We start from the raw sequence: 19174 nt of genomic DNA, 5'->3' as shown, positions 1-19174 counted from the left end.
CTAAAAGCACCGCTAGCTTTAAGACGAAGACCCCTTGCCTAAATGCCCTATTAAATTTCATATCACAATCATAGTTGGTTCAAAGTGCCAAGTATTTAGGATAATGCTGTTGCTTTAGTTTTACACATTTGAACATCCACAGTTGTGTTGTCATGAAGGAATGGTGAAATTCATGTTCCTTTACACACAACTACCTCCCCGATGTTCTCACAATTCATGGCCTGTTCAGGCCTGGTATATTATTAGATAGACGAGAAGGGAATGAAATGGATGTTCAAGCATAATGCACATTTAACAGCAGAGGATCCCAGATCTTAGGTTGTTCAGATCAAGAGTCAGGCTTTTCTTTTGCGAGGTGTTGTAATTTATTCTGTCTCTACCTTCTTCTCGGCATTGTTACCGTTGGCACAGTTGTGTTCATCCTAAGGCCCAGAACTCCCATTTTCTCTCTGCTGGCTCTAAGATTAGACCCTTCCCGGCACATGTTTATGTCTCTGGTTTTCGGATGTTCAATGCCCAGGACCCAAATGCTTAGGCCCCGTTTGTTTTAGATTTATGTCTGTGGTTTTCGGATGTTCAATGCCCAGGACCCAAATGCTTAGGCCCCGTTTGTTTTAGATTTTAAGAACCAACTGTGAGTCCAAAACTGATTATTGGGCACCACTTTTGGACTAACAACCTATTGTGACTCAAATAACGATATTGGAGTCACAACCGGCTGTCAGAATAGTCAAATAGGGTTTACATGATGGTGAAACATTACTAGATGAGACATCATGCCCTTAGTTTGGGGGGTTGAAATATCTGACAGTCACTGGCCAGACATTGCTTATGTAGTAAATGTCATATGTGCCGATCACACTTCACTCTCTCTCATACATGTCACATGTCACATGATTCGGGTTTCAAAGTGTCTTCCATAACAGAATATTCAGAGGTATAACTAAAAATGTTAATGTAACTAGGATACTGCTATCAACAGAATAACCTATCCGCGAATGTTGACAAGATTTTCCGGTGCTACAAGTTTGGAGCTGTTTGGATTGCAAGAATGACATTTCTGATGGAAACTTTTCTCTCGGTAAATTTTTTTCTTTCCACAATCTAGAAGAAAAATAATATTATTGTGGTTAATTCAGAGGCTTCTTGATTAAAAATTGAATGAGGATGGTTCAAGTAATCTTTTTCCGTTTGTAAATAAAGTAGGAACTTTTGAAAATATTTTGCCTTCACATACTTTTTTCAAAAAAGAAAATTCCTGCAATCCAAACAAAAAGGGCCTAGAGTACGTGGAATTTCTATGTGACCAACCACATGGATTCTAACAGAGATATTGTCCTTTGTGATCTTTGAAAACCCAGGCCCAGTAAGCAGTGGAGGCAACAAGGGAGACCGTGAGAACGATTAGACTAGTTTTCTCTGGTCCTGTGGGTATGAGAGATTCAAATGAAGCAGTGGTATTAGTACTTTGAACAAGTGTGCTGCAATTGTACTTCTCACCACTCATATTTTTCCTTCTTGTTTGGATTGCAGGAGAAGTATAGGGCAGTGATAAATCGACCCCATATATCTTAAATCGACCCCATATAGGGCAGTGCTTAGAGATAGAGAGAGAGAGGAGAGATATGTGGGTCGATTTATCAGTGCCCAGAATTTGTCTTGCTGAAATTTTCTATTGGGCTCCGTTTCTTTCGTAAAATTTGTTTTATGTTCATTTTTACAGCATAAAACAAATGAAAGAAATTGAGCCCTAAGAGAGAGAGAGAGAGAGAGAGAGAGAGAGAGAGATGGAGCATGCAATTTAACAAAACTGCCCAACTGTATTACGGGAAATAAAGCCTTCAACCATACAATGAGAATCAGTAACATAAAAACCATTCTTTTACTGGCAATAATAAAGACACAAAAACAATGGCTTCCCATTGCAACCTCAAGCAATTCCAGACAAAACCCACCGGGTGCCGGTTATTCCGCAAGACAACGAAAAAGGATGAGAGAAAACAGAAACAAAACACACGTCTGCATTGACCTCTCCATGCGTAGTGGAGAGGAATGAAGCTTCCCTTTGTGATCTACTCATCAATGGACAGAGGAACAGACTCTGCCTGAAATACAAGAATTCAATGAAAAATAAAATGCATTAGTTATGGAAAAGCTACTAGGTGGGCAACTACTTTGTCTTAGGAATGACAACTTTGTAGAAGAAAAGCCATATGACTTCAGTTTCAGATATTTTTTGAGTATGTCTTAGTAATTTAAAACTTAGAACTGAAAGAATGCCAACAATTCATAAATGCTTTTACAATTTTGAATTAGACATTTGCCAAAAAATATAAATTCTAAATTATTCTAAAGCTTTTGAATAGCAAAGGAGCTTTACCAGTTTGCGGTATTTGAGGGCATAAAACATCTCCAAATAACGGCGGGTTTCACGCCTGTCAATGTGGGAGACATATTTCCAGAAGCCATAAACACCAGCCAATGTCATCAATCTTTCAGAATAGATCTTCCATGTATACCTGCAACATGGATTGAGAAAGAAATGAGACTTACAGTCCAATAAGTGGAAACAATACAAGTATTAAGCTGCACGGAAAGGGGAAAGAATCACTTACTTTTCATAAATACGCTGAAGTCCACCTTCAGAGATTTTATTCCAGTATGATGGATCTCCCTTACACTTTTCAAAGAAATCGACAATAAGCTCAGCAGATTTATCACCTTGATAGGGATCAATATGAAAACCTGAAGTCCCATCTACTATAATCTCAGCTGGCCCTCCATTACTAGTTGCAAATGTCGGCAGACCACAAGTCATGGCTTCAACAACTGTAAGTCCAAAAGCTTCATACAGGGCAGGCTGGAAACAAAGAGGAAAAACAGTCAGATTATGTGAAAAGTAATTAGCAGCACTAAACTAATAGTCATAAAAAAGGATTCAGTGAAGGAGCAAGAAAAAAAAGCACTCCTACTTTCCTAAACCAAAATCATTCCCTGCTTGATTACATCTTTGCTGAAAATGTGAAGGGAACTGATGATCAACTCAGATCTAGGCAGAGTTGACTCGATTTTGACAAGCTCCTACAACCAAATCCGGACTCTGATTTCATTTTCATGAATAAAATCTTTTTGACTCATCAGATTTCTATAACAATAGATCTTGTTTATAATGAGCACGTTTTTCATTTTTTTAACGGAAACAAAAGAGAGGTTTTTCCATGTAGAGACTGTTTTTGAACTAATTGAATGCATATGGCAATATGTTTACCAAAAAATCTGCAAGGAAAGATGAGCACAGTACCTGTACAAACGCTCCCTTTGTGTCTGCTATATAACGATAGAGCTCACCATTGCGCACCCGGTTCATTTGGGCAGAAATCCACCGAAACTGGCCATTCAAGTTGTATGTTTCAACAAGCGACTTCATTTTCTTCATCTCATCTTGCTCCTCTCGATCTTTTGATTCCTTCCCATGGTCTCCAGCCACAACTACAAGGTTTACGAGTTCCCTGAGCCGCTTATTCTTTCCAAACCACTCAACCAGTCCAGTCATGTTCTTAACACGGTCTAGTCTTGCCATTGAAAATATAATTGGTTTTGTCCGGTCACTCAACATGCAACTGCAAGAACCACAAAGAAAAATCATAGTAATTTAGCCAGAGACATATATAGCATTATCAGACATAGCATGCGAGAAACAATGACCCAAAAATTTCGACATTCTGCTAGTTCCGTAATGTATAAAAGAATGTATTTGGAGTCCTAAAAATGGTGATGCAGCTGAGGGAAAGTCTCCGTTGGACTAAAAATATATATAGAGATAAAATGAACATAAAGTGAGGGTGAGAATGAAGCACCGACATGTGTTCTGTGTTCTGAACAGGACTGTAAAGTAGCTCCTCAATATCTGGATAGAGGGAAGTGAGTCTTTTTTCCTTCTCTGAATATGGAAAGTAAATAGCCATATCTGCTCCTGGTGACACAATGTTGAATTTGGGATCAAAGCAATCAATCCCATGAACCACTCGGTAGAGTCCAGGAAGAGTGAAGGCAGTGTGGCTTTCATACTGTCCAACAGTGTCCTTGCTGGAACAATGGATAATATAATGAAGTCACTCCAAACAAAGTCATGTGTGTAGAAACATAGTAAAATGCATAACCCTATATTTATAAAGTTCAAATAAAAAGATCATGGAAGATTAATGATGGTAATGGAACAGTCTAGACAAAGTAAATAGCTACTGAGCTTCTAAAAGATTGAAATTAATTTTTATTGACTTCCTAAAACACAATTCTGTTATTGGTTACCATTGAGTAAACGAAGTTTCAAAATTTCTACTCTTGCATTCTGATTTTCTTATTTCTCAAGTAATATATCAAGTTGATGAAGTAATTGAACAAGTTGTCTCTCAATCTCTCTACTCTTGCATTCTGATTTTCTTATTTCTGAAGTAATGTATCAAGTTGATAAAGAACTTGATCAAGTTGTCTCTGGTTTTCAAGAAATTGAGCCACTTGTTTAACTCGATCAATTTTGTTATTCGACTGAGTATTTTAAACACTGATTCTTAAACATTGTAACTCTTTCAGTGGCATCAAGCAAGTGAATACCAAAAGAAAAACTAAAAAGAAGATATAGTCTTCAGTTAGTATAACTAGCCACCTATGCAGCTCTTGATCTTTGTGTTATCATAAAGAACATCAAACCAAAAATTGCAAGCATGCTGCAATTGGAAAACCATGCAAAGAAAAGATATGTTAAAGTTTTGTTTCTTGAAGCTAAAATCCTTTGTAAAGTTCCCTCTTCAATACTATTAGCAAAAAAAGCAGAGTGGAATGGAGAATACCTTCCCGCAATCTCTTGGAATGTACTGGTAATAATAAAATCTGTATGATTCATAGCATATAGATCAGCTGTAAATTGGCAGGAGAAATGGTACTTTTCATCGAATTTTTTCCAATAAATATCAGAATCGGGATACTTGGTTTTCTCTAATGCATGGGCAATGGTGCACTGCATAAGCCAACAAGCAGGGGTCAAGAAGAATATTTCATGACAGATGTCAGTTGGAGCAGCATCTACTAAGTAGACATCCAATGGTAAATAAACTTTTATTGTACAAACCTGTGTAACTCCCAACTTATGTGCCAGCAAAGATGCCACTAGGTTTCCATCACTATAGTTGCCAATGATGAGATCTGCAGAGCCCTGCATCTCTCCAGCAATTTCATGTGCAACATCCTGCAAAAAGAAAAAGATCAGAAAATAGATGTGAACACAGACAAGAGAAATATAAGAACCATTCTTAATCAATAATTTGCCAATCATTTAGTGGCAGATATTGCATGCATGACATAATTTCCAAATAATACTTTGTGCATTTGCACTTTTGAGTGAGCAGGCTGAGAACAAAGAAATAAACACAAAGATGGGCCTATTTGCTGCTTAAAAAAACATCACAGAAAGATAAACTAGGAAAAATCCATATTAAAATAAGATTATAATAAAATAAAAGTATCTCCTCAGTCCTTGTTTTTTTTTAATGAAATTTCTCACCATTCAAAATAATAATAATAATAAAATAAAAGAATCTTATTTCCTATGAGAAGGACGTATAATCGGGGTATAAAAGGTTAGCTTTAATGGTGAAGAAAAATCAATAAAGTGAATTGCACTTTTACCTCTGCAAAAGTCTCCAAGTAGGGCCATACATCGAATCGCGAGATCCATTTACGAAGAATTCCTTTCTCAGTCCTGAAGGGTACTCGCAGAATGCTTGTATGTTCTGTTCCAAGGACTTTCTCAAGACGCTGACCGCAAGTAGTCCCCGTTGCATCTGGAAGTAACCTAGTCACCTGGGTATAGAAAAATGAGCATCATAAGAAACACCAAAATATTGTCCCCGCAACTGTAAGAGACAAGAAACTTGGAAGAAGAAAAAAACAGCTTTCTAGAAGAAAAACACAATTTTCCAACTTTTAGCAAAAAAAAGGTCTCTTTGTAGGGTTTATGGCAAGGACACAACTAAGGGATAGCAAAAGAAGATCTACGCAAAACTTACAATAAGAATTCGAGGAGTGATATCAAGGCCTTGTTCCTTTATTCTGAGAAGCATCTCGTTCTCCAAGGCACGGACTTGATCCAAAATATAAACAATCTGCAAATAGAAATTTAATTAGCACGAGAAAAGTATTTCACAAAACTGATATTAGAAAATCAAAATGGAATAGTGGAATTATTCATTAACATGAAATATACCTGCCCCCCAGTGTCAGGAAGCCCGAGAACACTAGCTTGGGCAAAGTATCCATGTGGAGAAAGAATGACAACATTAAACACCATTGGAATCTTTCCAAGAAATGTTTCCAGGGTACATGGATCAGGTGCCTCAAGAAGTTCCAAGAGTAGAAGAACCATCTCCAGTACACGCCAAGCTGTATCACCCCACCCTCTCTCCAAACCCATCTCTTGGAATCTGAACACCATAAATGCACAAAACAAGCTGAGCTCTTCAACCATCACAACTTTCAGAATCTATGATTTTGGTCTTGAATTTACATAGGTAATTCAAGATTGCACTTGCATCGTCATTTAACCCAAATGAACAGAATAAGGCGAAAAATGTAAAGTAAACTACCTGTGATCAAACTCGGAATACTGTGTCTCTGGAGGGAGCATTGACAAATACTCTTCTGCCTTCCTCAGAACAGATTCGAGAGCATTGAGGCTGTGTATTCTATCATTCAGCATCAACGTCTGCATACCATTACCAGAGTTAACCCAAAGAATATGGTCAAATATATCAGTTAAATAACAAACATCCATAAGCCTTTTCAAATCCATGTTTCTACTATCCCTCCTACTTATTGTATAATTATGTTTTTACTAACAAGATTTAAGATTCAAGCAAATCAGTAAAATTCGTATTTATCTAAATATTTATAGGATCGGTATAAATATTAGTATTTTTACGACTATAAATGTCGATGATTCTTCAGACTTCTTCTTCTTTTTGTTTTTTTTTTTTTTTTTTTGAAGAGCTATGATTCTCCAGACTTCAATTTTCATACTGTTCTTTTACTGAAAGTATATCATACAAGTCTTTGTGATAGCTTGCGTTAAAATGACCTTTCAAAATATGCTATGGTACATGAGTCCTGTATGTGAATTTGGAAATGCATACAGTGGTTCATGAATCCTCTGGATCCAATCACACTGTGAGGATTTACAACAAGCAGCAGGATAACCATTGCTGGAAAGTATATGATTCAAAAGATTTACAAATCCAATAAGCTAGATAAAGGATGGATGAGAGCACTAAAGGCCAGAGTCAGAATTTACCTTCCCCTTGTAGCTATGCATACGAAGGAAATCAAGTACCGGCTGCAGGCTTTCTTTGTCGTGAAACATTTTTGATGAAAGGTGCCGATTAAGGAACTGCACACCATTACCAATGGATTTTGATAGAGTTGGACGAGGCAAAGACGCAGTGAAGGGCTCAAAGTCCAACTCGAGGGTAAAGTGATCCTTGGAGCTACACAAGAGAATCGAGGCAAAATAAATTAATAAGTAAAAATCATAAATATCTGATGATTATGACTTTCAATGTAAATATTCTGTTAAAATAATGGAAATTACCTTCCATTAACCAGATCTTCTTTGAACTTCAAATACTCGGGAACGCTCAATTCCTCCACGGCAAGTTCATTCACATTCACACGTACATATTCCCACACCCCAGGCCTTGGACGAACAGCTAGGGCAACCCATGGAGGCATAACAATTGCTTCCTGTATCACCTCAACATAGTCAATAATAATAATAATGTGATTTGAGAACATAAATAAAGTTTTGAGTGCCATCTATCTCACCTGTGTTGCTTTCAGAACATCTCCAAATCCACCATCCTTTAATTTTTGTCTGTCCCCTTCAGGTATTACAGCTTCGAACTCAGCTAACAACTGGTGGGGTTGTAAGATTCCCTTTCCTTGGTTTATATACCTGCAAAGGCAATTAGTACATGAATAAAAATGTATGAGACGCCTAAGGATGCAACTCTTCCATAAATTTTAGAACACTCAGCCCTCACACATTTTTATGATCATAGGGCCCTGAATGCATTAAGATTATCGCAGATCAATCATCAGAACTCAAAAATAGAAGATTTTTGCAACCATAAAGCAGACAAGATATACAAATCATTTGCATCAAATTACAGGACCCATCCAAACCCATTATATTTGGAATGTGTGCTTCAGAGATCACGTCACCTACAAAATCCAAAAGACACAATGCTGAAAAGCTTGAGCACTACACTAATGATAGGATTATCCGAGGATTGGAAGTCCATGAAGGCGTAGAAGCATAAGAAGATCAATGTGTCGTACTAATGTTCATAAAATCAGACTCCATATAGCAATCAATCTTTCAGTTTCTTAATTTAACTTGGAGTCAACTGGAAAAGAGCTGATTTATAAGACTGGAGGAGACGATCACTTTACATAGACGATCACTGGAGGAGACGATCATTACTACAAGCCCAAGGTTACCTAAAATGCAATCAGGAGAGTGCATTTTTTTAATATTGTTTCCTATAATCAGCCCACACAGAGTATGGTATCATGAGTAATATTGTTTCGATGGAATGAAGCAAGCTAATATGTTAAGGATCTGATGATAAAGGAACTCATTGAAAAAGATCAAATTCATCGTCCTAAAGGAGAATTTAAGCAGAAAAAATGACAGATTGTGCAGTCAAGAACTGAAATGATCTTGCCTTCTTCACTTTCATTCCATGTTTTTACAAGTTAAAATAAAGCGGAAGGAAACAGCCATAAAAGTAATACAACGACATAAGAACCAGTACCTTGACAGAAGGCAAAATAGTTCGTTCCGATGAGCAGACAGAGTGTCACTTAGACGCTCTCGAAGGCTGTGAACACGAGTTAGCCTGCGATCAGCCATGGCTTCTCTTCTCTCTCTGGTTTAAGCCTAAAAAAAGGCTTCAGACTGCAACACAAAAGATAATGTAAAGAACAGAACTTGAAATTATACACAACAAAAGGTCCATTATAAAAGCGATGAAAATTGACTGGAAAGTCAAAACCAGACCTAAATACCTAACCTCATCTAGAAGAACAGAAGTTATAAACCTACTCCCATACGTAATTGGAAGAGTAAATGAATTTGAATTACCTTGACAGACAGAGTAAGGAGTTGGAAGATCTACCGATCTACTGCAGCAGAAGCTCTGCCTCGGACAAATGCAACCTGACACCACAAATTCCACTCTCAAAACAGAGAAATTTCTTACAGAAAATGTGAGATTAATCTAAAGATAAGATCAGAAGCTCGATTCAACGACATAATATTTGAAATCCAGTAACGAATATTAGAAGCCAATATTGACCAGAAGAGATGAATAACGTGAAGAAAGTTGTAGCAAAGAGAAAAAAATAAATTTTGAAGACTTTTAACAGAAAGCTGAAAAAGAAGACTACGAGAAAAAGGAAACAGCCGAGATCTCAACTCGTACCGTATTTTTCAAGAACTTCGGCTATAAAATAAGTGGAGAAAGAAACATTTACGAGAACTGTAAAAATCCTAGGAAAAACTGTAACAGAAAAAGGAAAAAGATGAAAATGGCAAACATGTAAATATGCCTCAAGTTACATCGGAATTAATAGATCGTAAGCGGAATAACTGCTAGAGAGAGAGAGAGAGAGAGAGAGAGAGAGAGAGAGATTTCTCTCATCTTTGGGTCAAAAAACGAGAACGTTCAAAGACGTGGCTAAATGGAAGATCTGTTAACCAAACGAGATAAACTGACCCGTTTAACACAATAAATTACAGTTTTGTTTATGAAAACGGGAATCGTTTTACCAGAAAACCTGTACAGCATTTTCTAGCCTTCCAAATAGGAATTTTCAACCACAAAACGTCCAATCGAAAGCGCAATTCCACATACAAGAAGGAAAATCGTTAACAGACAATTCGTAAAGAGAAAAGCGTTCTTTTCATTGAAACAGGAGTTGAAAATCAGCAAAAAGATCAGAGTCAAAAGACGACGATCTTCAATAGAAAATGCACGAGAAAAGGAGGAAATTTTCACCGAGAAACATCGATCAAAAACATCTATTTTACCTTGAAAAGAAGAAACACAAATAGAAGATGATCAAGAACAGAGAACGCAGGGAACAAATGCAAAACGAGAACGAATCAAATGCATATGAGAATGGAGTAAGTGCTCTGTCCTGAGTCCCTTTAAATAGCAAAAAATAAAACTTTGTGATTAATTATAGATTTGATTAGAAACATGCCTCTATTTCCTTAGAACTTCTTCCTGTACAAAACCGCTTTTTGCTAGGACCGGATTTACTGTTGCAGAACCGCTGCGCCATTTTTTATTATTATTTTTTTCTTTATCTTGTTCCCCAAGGTGTTCGTACTTGGAAGGTTGAAAACTCCTTTTCCGAGTTCTTACCTTTTTTTTCTTTTTTTTTTCCTGTTTTGGACCCTTTTGGTTGGAGGTGGGTGTGGAGTCTCAGTGGGATTTTAAAATTTTGCGGGATTTTGAAAGCATCTTGCCTTTTTATGTTCTTTGTTTTTTTTCCCCCTGTTTTGGACCTTTTGGTTGGAGGTGGGTGTGGACTCTCTGTGGGATTTTAAAATTTTGCGGGATTTTGAAAGCAACTTGCCTTTTTATGTGTTCAGGCGTAGAGAGCGGATTTCAGGAAATCTTGTAGGATTCCTCGGCGAGTTTTTCGTGTACAACTCGGTTTAAATTGCATGACATCCGATGAAATCGTGTCTGAGGATTATTATACTATAAAAACCACTGTTAAAAGGAAAAGGATTCGATCGTGTGAGGAGCCAAATATGTTTGACATTAGAGCGTGATCTTGACCCTCCATTTGGTTGGACTTTGCTTTGAGGGTTAGATGACAAAGCAATTATGGCCCCGCTTGAGTTTTTGGAAAAGTTTATTGTTTTTCCATTGTTTCATGATTATTTGAGCCACCGACAGGCGACAGCCCAAAGTTTTATCTAGGAACTTCACTTTATAATTATAATGGAGGTTGTTTTAGCTATGCCGTCTCCCAAAAAACACAGTCGCACGGCTGAGTTTCAATTGGCTAAAAACATGTCGTTTAGGCCTGTCCGTCTGTCCGTTTCAGAATTGACTAAAAACTATATCTTTTAGGCCATGTAGCCATGTTGAGGGCCCCAACCGATTATTGGCCCAAAAATCTGAAACGAACAGGGCGTAAATCTCGACCCTTCAAATTAAAGTGGAAGGCTGATTTTCGGGCACTGCACTTAATTGTGACCGAGCTGACCGTGAAACAACCTCTTTATAATGGTATCCCACTAGATTATGACAGCCGATTGTGAGTGCTAAACCAATTATTGGACTCGGATTTAAACATATTTTTCAGTCCAATAATCAGTTTATTAGAAATGTCCCAAGTGATTTTCACGTAATGGGATCTAAAAGTAAGGTTCATTGCATAAAGAATATCGGTCATAATGCCGGTGGGCCCAAGTTCAGCTTCTCATCTATTTCTCAAATTAACCGTTTATCATAGTATCGTTTCCCAATGAAAACGAACATTAACCAATGCCTGTATTATACGTGGTTAGTAGTCGGGATAATGGATATGATGGGCCATCAATGTGGAACGATCTGGGTCAAGGTTTTATGTCTGATGGAGATCACAATTTCCCAGAATGTAGTGTGCAAAAAAATCAACTGCATAAAAACATCTTCAGGGCGTCTCTTCTGTCATGCTTGACCTAACGAGGGTGGGATCAAAGGCAATAGGCGGGAGTTGTGAAGGGCAACAATATTCATGGAACAATTGTCATCCATATGGCAGTGGGTCTATGTCGTGTCGTGTCATGTCATCTGTCTTTGCAAAATGATGGTGCATTAAGCCCCCTTTTGTTTTTTCCAGACTAGGACGTGAAATTTTCACCTCCTCTGTTGAAGTTGCCCACCGTTCACCTTCATCTCCCAAAAGGTAACTTGAAATAACCTCATTTAATTTTATCTAGAGAAGCTGCAATTTATGATGATATTCCTCTAAATTAGCTGTACTTAAAATATTTTAATCTAATTTTCGAAAGAAAAATTTTCCAAATGAAAAAATTTCAGCCAAAGTTATATTTCCACTTTACTTAATAAACACAAGGGTATCAATGGACCCAGACAGTCCAACGGTTCAAAGGATCCGAAACACTGCTCTACAAGATTTGGGCACAAGAGCTCGGATCCAACTATGTCTATTGGATTCATATCCCAAGGTTCGAAATTATTTCGGATTGTAACTCAGAATGTCAAACGGCATGTGTTTATTTTTGTAATATTTAAAAACACTGCCCAAGAGGCCAAGGGGACAAACAACATTTCATTTTCATATGAACTGTCCAATTCAAAATGGATCGTCACATATATTTTCCAAGTAGATCAATAAAACACTTCAAAAAGGATCAGAGTGATAAGCTATCGTTACAAATCGTGACAGATATATATAGGTAGATCAATCTGAGGTAGATAAGTTGACATCGCTGAATAATATGGACAGGTGGTCATCATTTTCAGCAATCAATTCACATTTTTTTGAAAATCTGCAAATCGATTGCCCGACATATTTTGGCCATGATATTTGGACTACAAAGTGTCGATAATTACACAAGCTCACCATCTTTTCCTTTTTAACCAGCCGTCAAAAGCCATTACAATTCCCGAAACGCTCTCAGCAGGTAATTAAAAAGGAAATAGACAAGGTGAGTCTGTGCCATTATCAAGACATGGTAGTGCAAATATCATTAGACTAAATTTTTCATTTATATTTATGACCCAGTGACCCACACACACTGTCCATTATCCAAAATCCAAACCCATTTGGAATGCAGTGCTAGACTTAAGGGAGCCCATACAGAAAGTAGATTAAATTGAAAGGGCTCCTTCATTGGCTGCAAGTCACTTTAGTACATTTAACAACAGTACATTTATTAATGCACCGGTGGTGACATTTATAAATGCCCCCATTGGATCCACCTAACCACAGCACATTTATAACCGCGTAAGAGTCAAAGGATTATAAATGCACTGTGGTGAGGTAGATTGAATGGGAGCACCCTTTCATCTCATTTCTGCAAGGGCACCCATCTGTTTAGCAATCCTCTTTGTTTTTTAAGGGTCTGTTTTAAGAACGGCTGGGATCTGTTTTTTGAAGCCTCTCGGGACCATCATGTTAATGACTTAGATTACCACGCCCGTGGAGTCGCCGAGGACAACAAAAAATCGTCTTTAAAACACGGGGTCCAGAACAGCTTAGAGCGAGAGAGACGTCATGATTTCCATGAGCGGAAAGGTCAATTAACGAGGCCCACAGTTTTACCTAATTCTACAGCTTATCCAATCCAATTAATTTTGTTTCGGGTCCATTCACGCCATCAGCGAGCTAATTTTCTGGAGTTGGACCGTGAAGAATGAGGTGCATTTATTGTTACTGTCTCCCATAAAATCCCTCACCATTGGCGCGTCCACGCTTTCCATGCTGGCTGGTTTTGCGGCAAGTGCGGACCGTGTGCTCATGGTTTTCAGTGGAACACGTGTTTCCCATCATCTTGTCTTTCCTGAAAAAGAGTGCTAATATCATTTCTGCTCGGCTTAATTATAGGGCTGTAAGCCTGTGACGGATGGCTGAAAGCCTGAAATTTAACCCTTGGCTTACCACCTTCGCTTTTATGGCAAGCATGTCTCATTGTAGTTTTTATTTCGAACCTCATCTTAAAATCCATTGATTTTTACTTATAAAACAAGTTTTTAAAAGTTGGGTTGGTTGGTTGGCTGGCTGGCTAAATCATGATTCTTGATGATTAACTAGCTGGAATATATTCTATTAATTATGGATTTATAGGTAAAAATCTCAAACTTACTATTGGTAATTTACAGTTAGATGTAACTAGGAGGATGTTAGATACTTGGATTTGATTTAAAGAGATAAGGATATCACTTTAGGGCATCTTTGGATGCCACAAAAATTAATTCTAATTTGTAAATACGATTATTTTAATTTTATTTTCAAATATGGCATGAAGGCCTCTTTAGAAGCCCTTAGCTATATCGTTCCTAAGACTATTAGAGGCATCCAAAGACGTCGTTTAGCGTAATAGTACTTGTAATAATAACATTCTCTTGCTTAAGAAATGTGATTCATTGGGCCTATCGTCCATCGGAAAGTCTTACCTGTTAAGGAAAAGAGACCCTTACCGGACAGAAAAGGGGTCTTTACCTATAGTTGAACAGATTTAGCAGTTAGTTCCCATCTACCGAAAAGAAAAGTGATTTTTACCCATAAATTCGACCCACGAATTAAGAAAATATAGGCAAACTAGGCACCTAAAGGCTAAACCCCGCCCCGCCCCCAATAAAAGAAAGATAATGAAAAAGAGGAATGATAAAATGAAGGGCGCCCTTGCAGAAACCAGCTACAAGGGCGGCCCCATCGGTCCAGCATTTATAAGAGCACATAGAAGCATAAACTTAATTAGAGCAATAAATGCACTTTGATGTGATTAGCCAATGGGGGCGCCCTTGTAGATGTTTTTTTTTTCAAGGGCTCCCTTCAGTTTATCATTCCTCAAAAATTGGCTTTGGCTTATTGATGCATCGGCTTGGTCTTATTGAGATTTGTTCTTTCCTTTCTACGATTCATTTATAGGTGGCCAGTTGGATCATAAAGTTCGCTATTGGGTATGACTTGGATATGATTTCGTGAGAAGCAATGTTAGTTGGGTTAATTATATAATATTACCATGATCCACAATGCTCAGTTGATGGGCCCTTCTAAGAGGTGGATGGCATAATTCACCAAATTGGGTTCCTCTTTAACAAATTTTATCAAAGGCTTTTGATGGATGGTTAAGAAAAATTAAGGGAAGTAGTATATTCGCCCCCCCTTTTTTTTTATCTGGGACAGCCCCCTATAGTGTATTTATGACTAGCCTTTTACACTACAACTCTACAAGCGGGTGGCCCAAGGAAAAATAAGGGGCGAATATCATTTCCAAAAAATATTTTATGTTCATAAATAAAATGGTTAAGGGCCGTTTGGATGCAAGGATTTTAAAATCCAAGATTGCAAAATCCTAAATTTTACAAGCTAAAACTTTGATTTTTTTAAGCTAGATTTTATAAGCTAAAACCTAGATTGTACATTTTCAAGATTGTAAAATCCAGGTTTTAGCAAATAAAATCTATGTTTTAGCTTATAAAATTTAGATTTTAGTTTATAAAATTCAGGATTAAGTAATCTAGATTATAAAATCCATGTATCCAAACAGCTTATGTCATAGTGCTTCTAACATTTATAAAATTCAGGATTAAGTAATCTGGATTATAAAATCCATGTAAACAAACAGCTTATGTCATAGTGCATCTAACCTGGTCTTATCTAGTGTGATTCTCACAATAGAATTACCCAGTATTTAAAAACTCCTTGACTCGACAAGGAACTCGCCCGAGTCGACTCCTTTTTGCCTTGACCACGTTCCGCGTTGCACCACATTCGCATTCCACATTTTGCCCTACAGAGTTAATAAACTCCTTTGACTCTCCCGAGTTATGACCACTTCACCCGCTTCAATTATGTTCTTGGCCGTGTCCGCACCGAGTCAACAAGGATTTTTTTTTGCCGTGTTTCACGTCACATTCGCATTTTTAAACGCTAGAATTACCCACGAGAGGACACCGTGATTCATGAGACCGACTAACCGACTTGGCAGAATGAAATGTTGATCTTGTTGGGATCAAGGGTTTACGATTAATTCTAGGGTCCCAGGCAGGACAAGCATGTGCGATCGAGACCGTTGAACTTGGTATTGAGCCTCTAGCTCAATGGTCAAGGCTCTGTTCTTTAGGGTAGACGTCGGGGTTCAAACCCAGAGAGAGAGAGAGAGATGCTCTTAGTCTCATGCTGGACATGCATCCCATGTATCAGATAGCGAACTGCAAAAATCAACTGTCTAGCTTTTTTAACCTTTTTGGAACCTAGCCATTATCCATTTTGATTTGCCACTTGGCAAAGGTCATTTCATGAAAATGGCAGAATTATCCTTTGTCAGGAACTAGGGGTGCAACTTGGGTCGGGCTCAACCCGAACCCGACTAGTTCAACCCGATTTTGGCTCGGGTTGGGTTGGGTTAGGGTTGGGAAAAGCCAACCCGACCTGACCCGAACCCGGCCTCCCTCCTCTAATTTTTTTCATTATTTTTTTAGGATTATGTTTTTTCCTTGTATTTTTTTGTTTGGCCTAGATGAGCCCGAACCCAACCCAACCTGATTTGGAGGTGGGTTGGGTTAGGGTTGACAATCCTCAACCCGAGGCTCGGGTTGGGTCGGGTTAGGGTTGAGGAAATGCTATCTCGCGTTGGGTTAGGGTTGGCCTCAACCCAACCCAACCTCACCCGAGTTGCACCCCTATCAAGAACACTCCCACCAACTCTCTCTCTCTCTATCTCTATCTCTCTATCTCTCTCTCTCTCTCGCGTTGGGTTATCTTGCCATTTCAAGTGAAAGAAAAAAAATCCAATGTCTATGTAACTGTGCATTGAAAAACTCCATGATAAAGTTTATCTATTTATTTTGGGAAATGATTTCTACGCTCCAATGTTTTGATAAACATGCGCTCCAACTTTTGTCGTGTAGTTTTTAACAGGCTGTTAGATGAATATTACAGTTCTCAAAAAAGCACTTAAAGCCCTTAAATACTACACGACAAACAAGTGGAGCGCATGTTTATCAATACACTGGAGCGCTGAAATCATTTTCCTTTATTTAATTTGATTCCAAAGTACCAACTCTCGCATTGAATAGCTTAAAATGGCCTTTGTATCCACCGTCGTCACTATGACTGACTATGCCGAGAGGAGGAGGTTCCTCCTTAGACTATTTTGAATTTAATAATTAATATCAACAATTAACTATAAATTATTAGAAAATAAAAAATTGTGCTTCCTTTCTTGCTTATCACGATGTTCTGGATCACTTATGAGAGCGTATTCTAACTCTTTCAAGAGCCAAATGTTAAGATGAAGATATCTAGGTGGCAATACTAAAACATGCCTGTCCATTGAAAAGCAAGCATCGACTGCCCATGCTCCGTATGGTTTTTAAAAGAGCCCATAGCGACGGCATTTTATCCGCTGCCAATTAACCGTCTGCTATAACATACAACTAGAGATGACGACATATTTCGTTGCCAATTCATATTAACCCGTGATGGTAAATTTTAAATTGACACTATTAGAAATTTTTATGGGAACAGTTATGATTGTTGTATCAAATATAAAAATTATATTTAAAACTTCTAAAAACACCAATTAGCAACGGTTTAATGTTATCGTCGTTAATAATTTCCTGCATATATTACATCATCTTTTTCGTTAGTTCTTACAACATATTTTTTATTTATTTAAGGGACAGCATTTCTACACCCTCATGGTGAAGAGACATTAGCGACGGCGATGGTCCGACGGCTGCTAATAAATTGGCACGTACTACAAGTTACCTCCTTAATTACTATATTAGCGACGGTTGTAGAAGACCGTCGCTTGAAATATAAATTGGTGTCAGTTATAAACCGTCGCTGGTTTTTTTTTTTTTTTTCCTTCAGCGCCAACGAATAATTATACTGCAGGAACTAATCATTTTCGGCGACTGTTTCTAACAATTGTCACAAAAGGGTTTGATGCTTCACTCAAATCAGCCCAGGAATTACGTTATACGGACAATGGCTTTCTGCAACCATCGCACATTGCTTGACGCTTCAATCAAATCGATTGAAGGAATTACACTACCCCAGTGACAACTTTCTTACAACTGTAGCCATTTGGTCATACGTTGCAGTCAGGGCGGAGCTAGGAGTCTACAGTTTTTTTTTTGTTTTTGGAGTGGGGTGCTAAAGTACATTTTGCCCGCATTGGTCATGGGGCCGTGGCCATATCACTTGGAATTTACAACTGGAATTTCTACATATTAGTACTAATAAAAAGGGATTTTACAAGTCATTGGGGGTCGTGCCCCACGCCAACGCTATATGTGCCTCTGCCACTGGTTGCAGTGGAAGCGACACCGGGATTGATAACCAACATGGCGACAATTTAGTTCAAACCCTCGCTATAGGCGTCATACATCGACTTTTATTATTCTCAATCCCCCCCCCCCCCCACCTCTGGCGCGACAATCCATCTCTCTGGTCTTCCTCCCTCTCTACAGTATCTGCCATCGATCCACGAGGAATAAAGAGACAAAGAAGATTTTGCCCCCTCTGTTTATAAGTTTTTTTTAAAAAAAATCTGTTCTTCAACGTTACTTAGATTTAAATAAAATTCTTAGATTTATTATGGGTCAGTTACAATGTTTCTTCTATATTTCAATGTGTATGCTAATTTTTTTTCAATGTTTATTGTTAGATTTTTTAATGTATGTGGTAGGGTTTTTAAATACATATGCTGCGTGTTTATATATTTTTACTGTATATGCTAATTTTTTACTGTATACTATCTGTACATGGGAGGTTTTTTCAATGTTTATATTTTTTTATTGTATATGCTATTTTTGTGTTGTTTTTCGTACTGTATATTCTATATGCATATGGTAGGTTTTTCTCTTCCCGAGAGTTTTATCACTTCCTTTTATCTTTCACAAGGCACATGACACGTCTCTATTGAATCACTTCATCTATAACTACAGAAAATGGATGTGTTTTCCAAGCTACTCATCTCAAATAAAATATTAATATAATTAGGGGTGTCGATGGATCTACCTATGTCTTAGTCAGTTCCATTCAAATCCCTTATGCTCTGTTTGGATGCTAGGTTTTTTTTGTTCCCAGGATTTATGTGGGTAAAGTTTTAGTGGTCACATCAGCTTTTTCTTGCTGACATCAGCAAAATCTTCTCTTGAAAATGGTGTTCTCTCTTTCTCTCTCTACCCTCTCTCTCCACTCATCATAATATCTTTCTCTAATTAATGCTTGTCCCCTCTTTTGTCTCCTACCTTTACCCACATAAATCCCAGGTAAAAAAAAAACCCGGCATCCAAACAAAGCATTATTGGTTGGATCAGATTCGGAGTGTTCTTCATGTTATATTCCTTGTGAC

The 19174-nt window shown here is 37.8% G+C and overlaps 1 protein-coding gene across 2 annotated transcripts; it reads right to left on the bottom strand.

The window, feature by feature from the left end:
* Positions 1–1800: 1800 nt before the first annotated feature.
* On the bottom strand, positions 1801–10590 carry LOC143877989 (sucrose synthase-like). 2 transcript variants are annotated; one of them, XM_077380360.1, is made up of 17 exons: positions 10321–10590; positions 9197–9271; positions 8868–9010; positions 7873–8002; positions 7640–7791; positions 7343–7535; positions 6639–6757; positions 6260–6476; positions 6063–6158; positions 5683–5856; positions 5126–5242; positions 4848–5014; positions 3862–4086; positions 3302–3620; positions 2616–2860; positions 2381–2519; positions 1801–2105 (listed from the first exon to the last, which is right to left on the bottom strand). In XM_077380360.1, exons 3-17 carry the CDS (start codon positions 8963–8965, stop codon positions 2073–2075), a joined length of 2424 nt encoding a protein of 807 aa, XP_077236475.1. In that variant the 5' UTR covers positions 8966–9010; positions 9197–9271; positions 10321–10590; the 3' UTR covers positions 1801–2072. The 2 variants fall into 2 exon arrangements, with proteins under 2 accessions (XP_077236475.1, XP_077236474.1); XM_077380359.1 differs by lacking the exon at positions 10321–10590 and adding an exon at positions 10145–10289.
* Positions 10591–19174: the final 8584 nt, after the last annotated feature.

The sequence above is a fragment of the Tasmannia lanceolata genome, unplaced genomic scaffold (genome assembly GCF_043159265.1).
Source record: "Tasmannia lanceolata isolate RefF3 unplaced genomic scaffold, GAP_Taslan_0.1 ptg000005l, whole genome shotgun sequence".
NCBI classification, from domain to species: Eukaryota; Viridiplantae; Streptophyta; class Magnoliopsida; order Canellales; family Winteraceae; genus Tasmannia; species Tasmannia lanceolata.
This window is presented reverse-complemented; position numbering and strand designations above follow the sequence as displayed.

What these genes read in the sequence shown, in the direction of transcription:
- LOC143877989 (XM_077380360.1), bottom strand. Translation starts at nt 8,965, where the DNA reads ATGGCTGATCGCAGGCTAACTCGTGTTCACAGCCTTCGAGAGCGTCTA. An exon ending in ATGTTCTGAAAGCAACACAG is followed by an intron (nt 7,792 to 7,872) that starts GTGAGATAGATG and finishes GAGGTGATACAG; the next exon opens with GAAGCAATTGTTATGCCTCC. An exon ending in TATTCCGAGTTTGATCACAG is followed by an intron (nt 6,477 to 6,638) that starts GTAGTTTACTTT and finishes TATGGTGTTCAG; the next exon opens with ATTCCAAGAGATGGGTTTGG.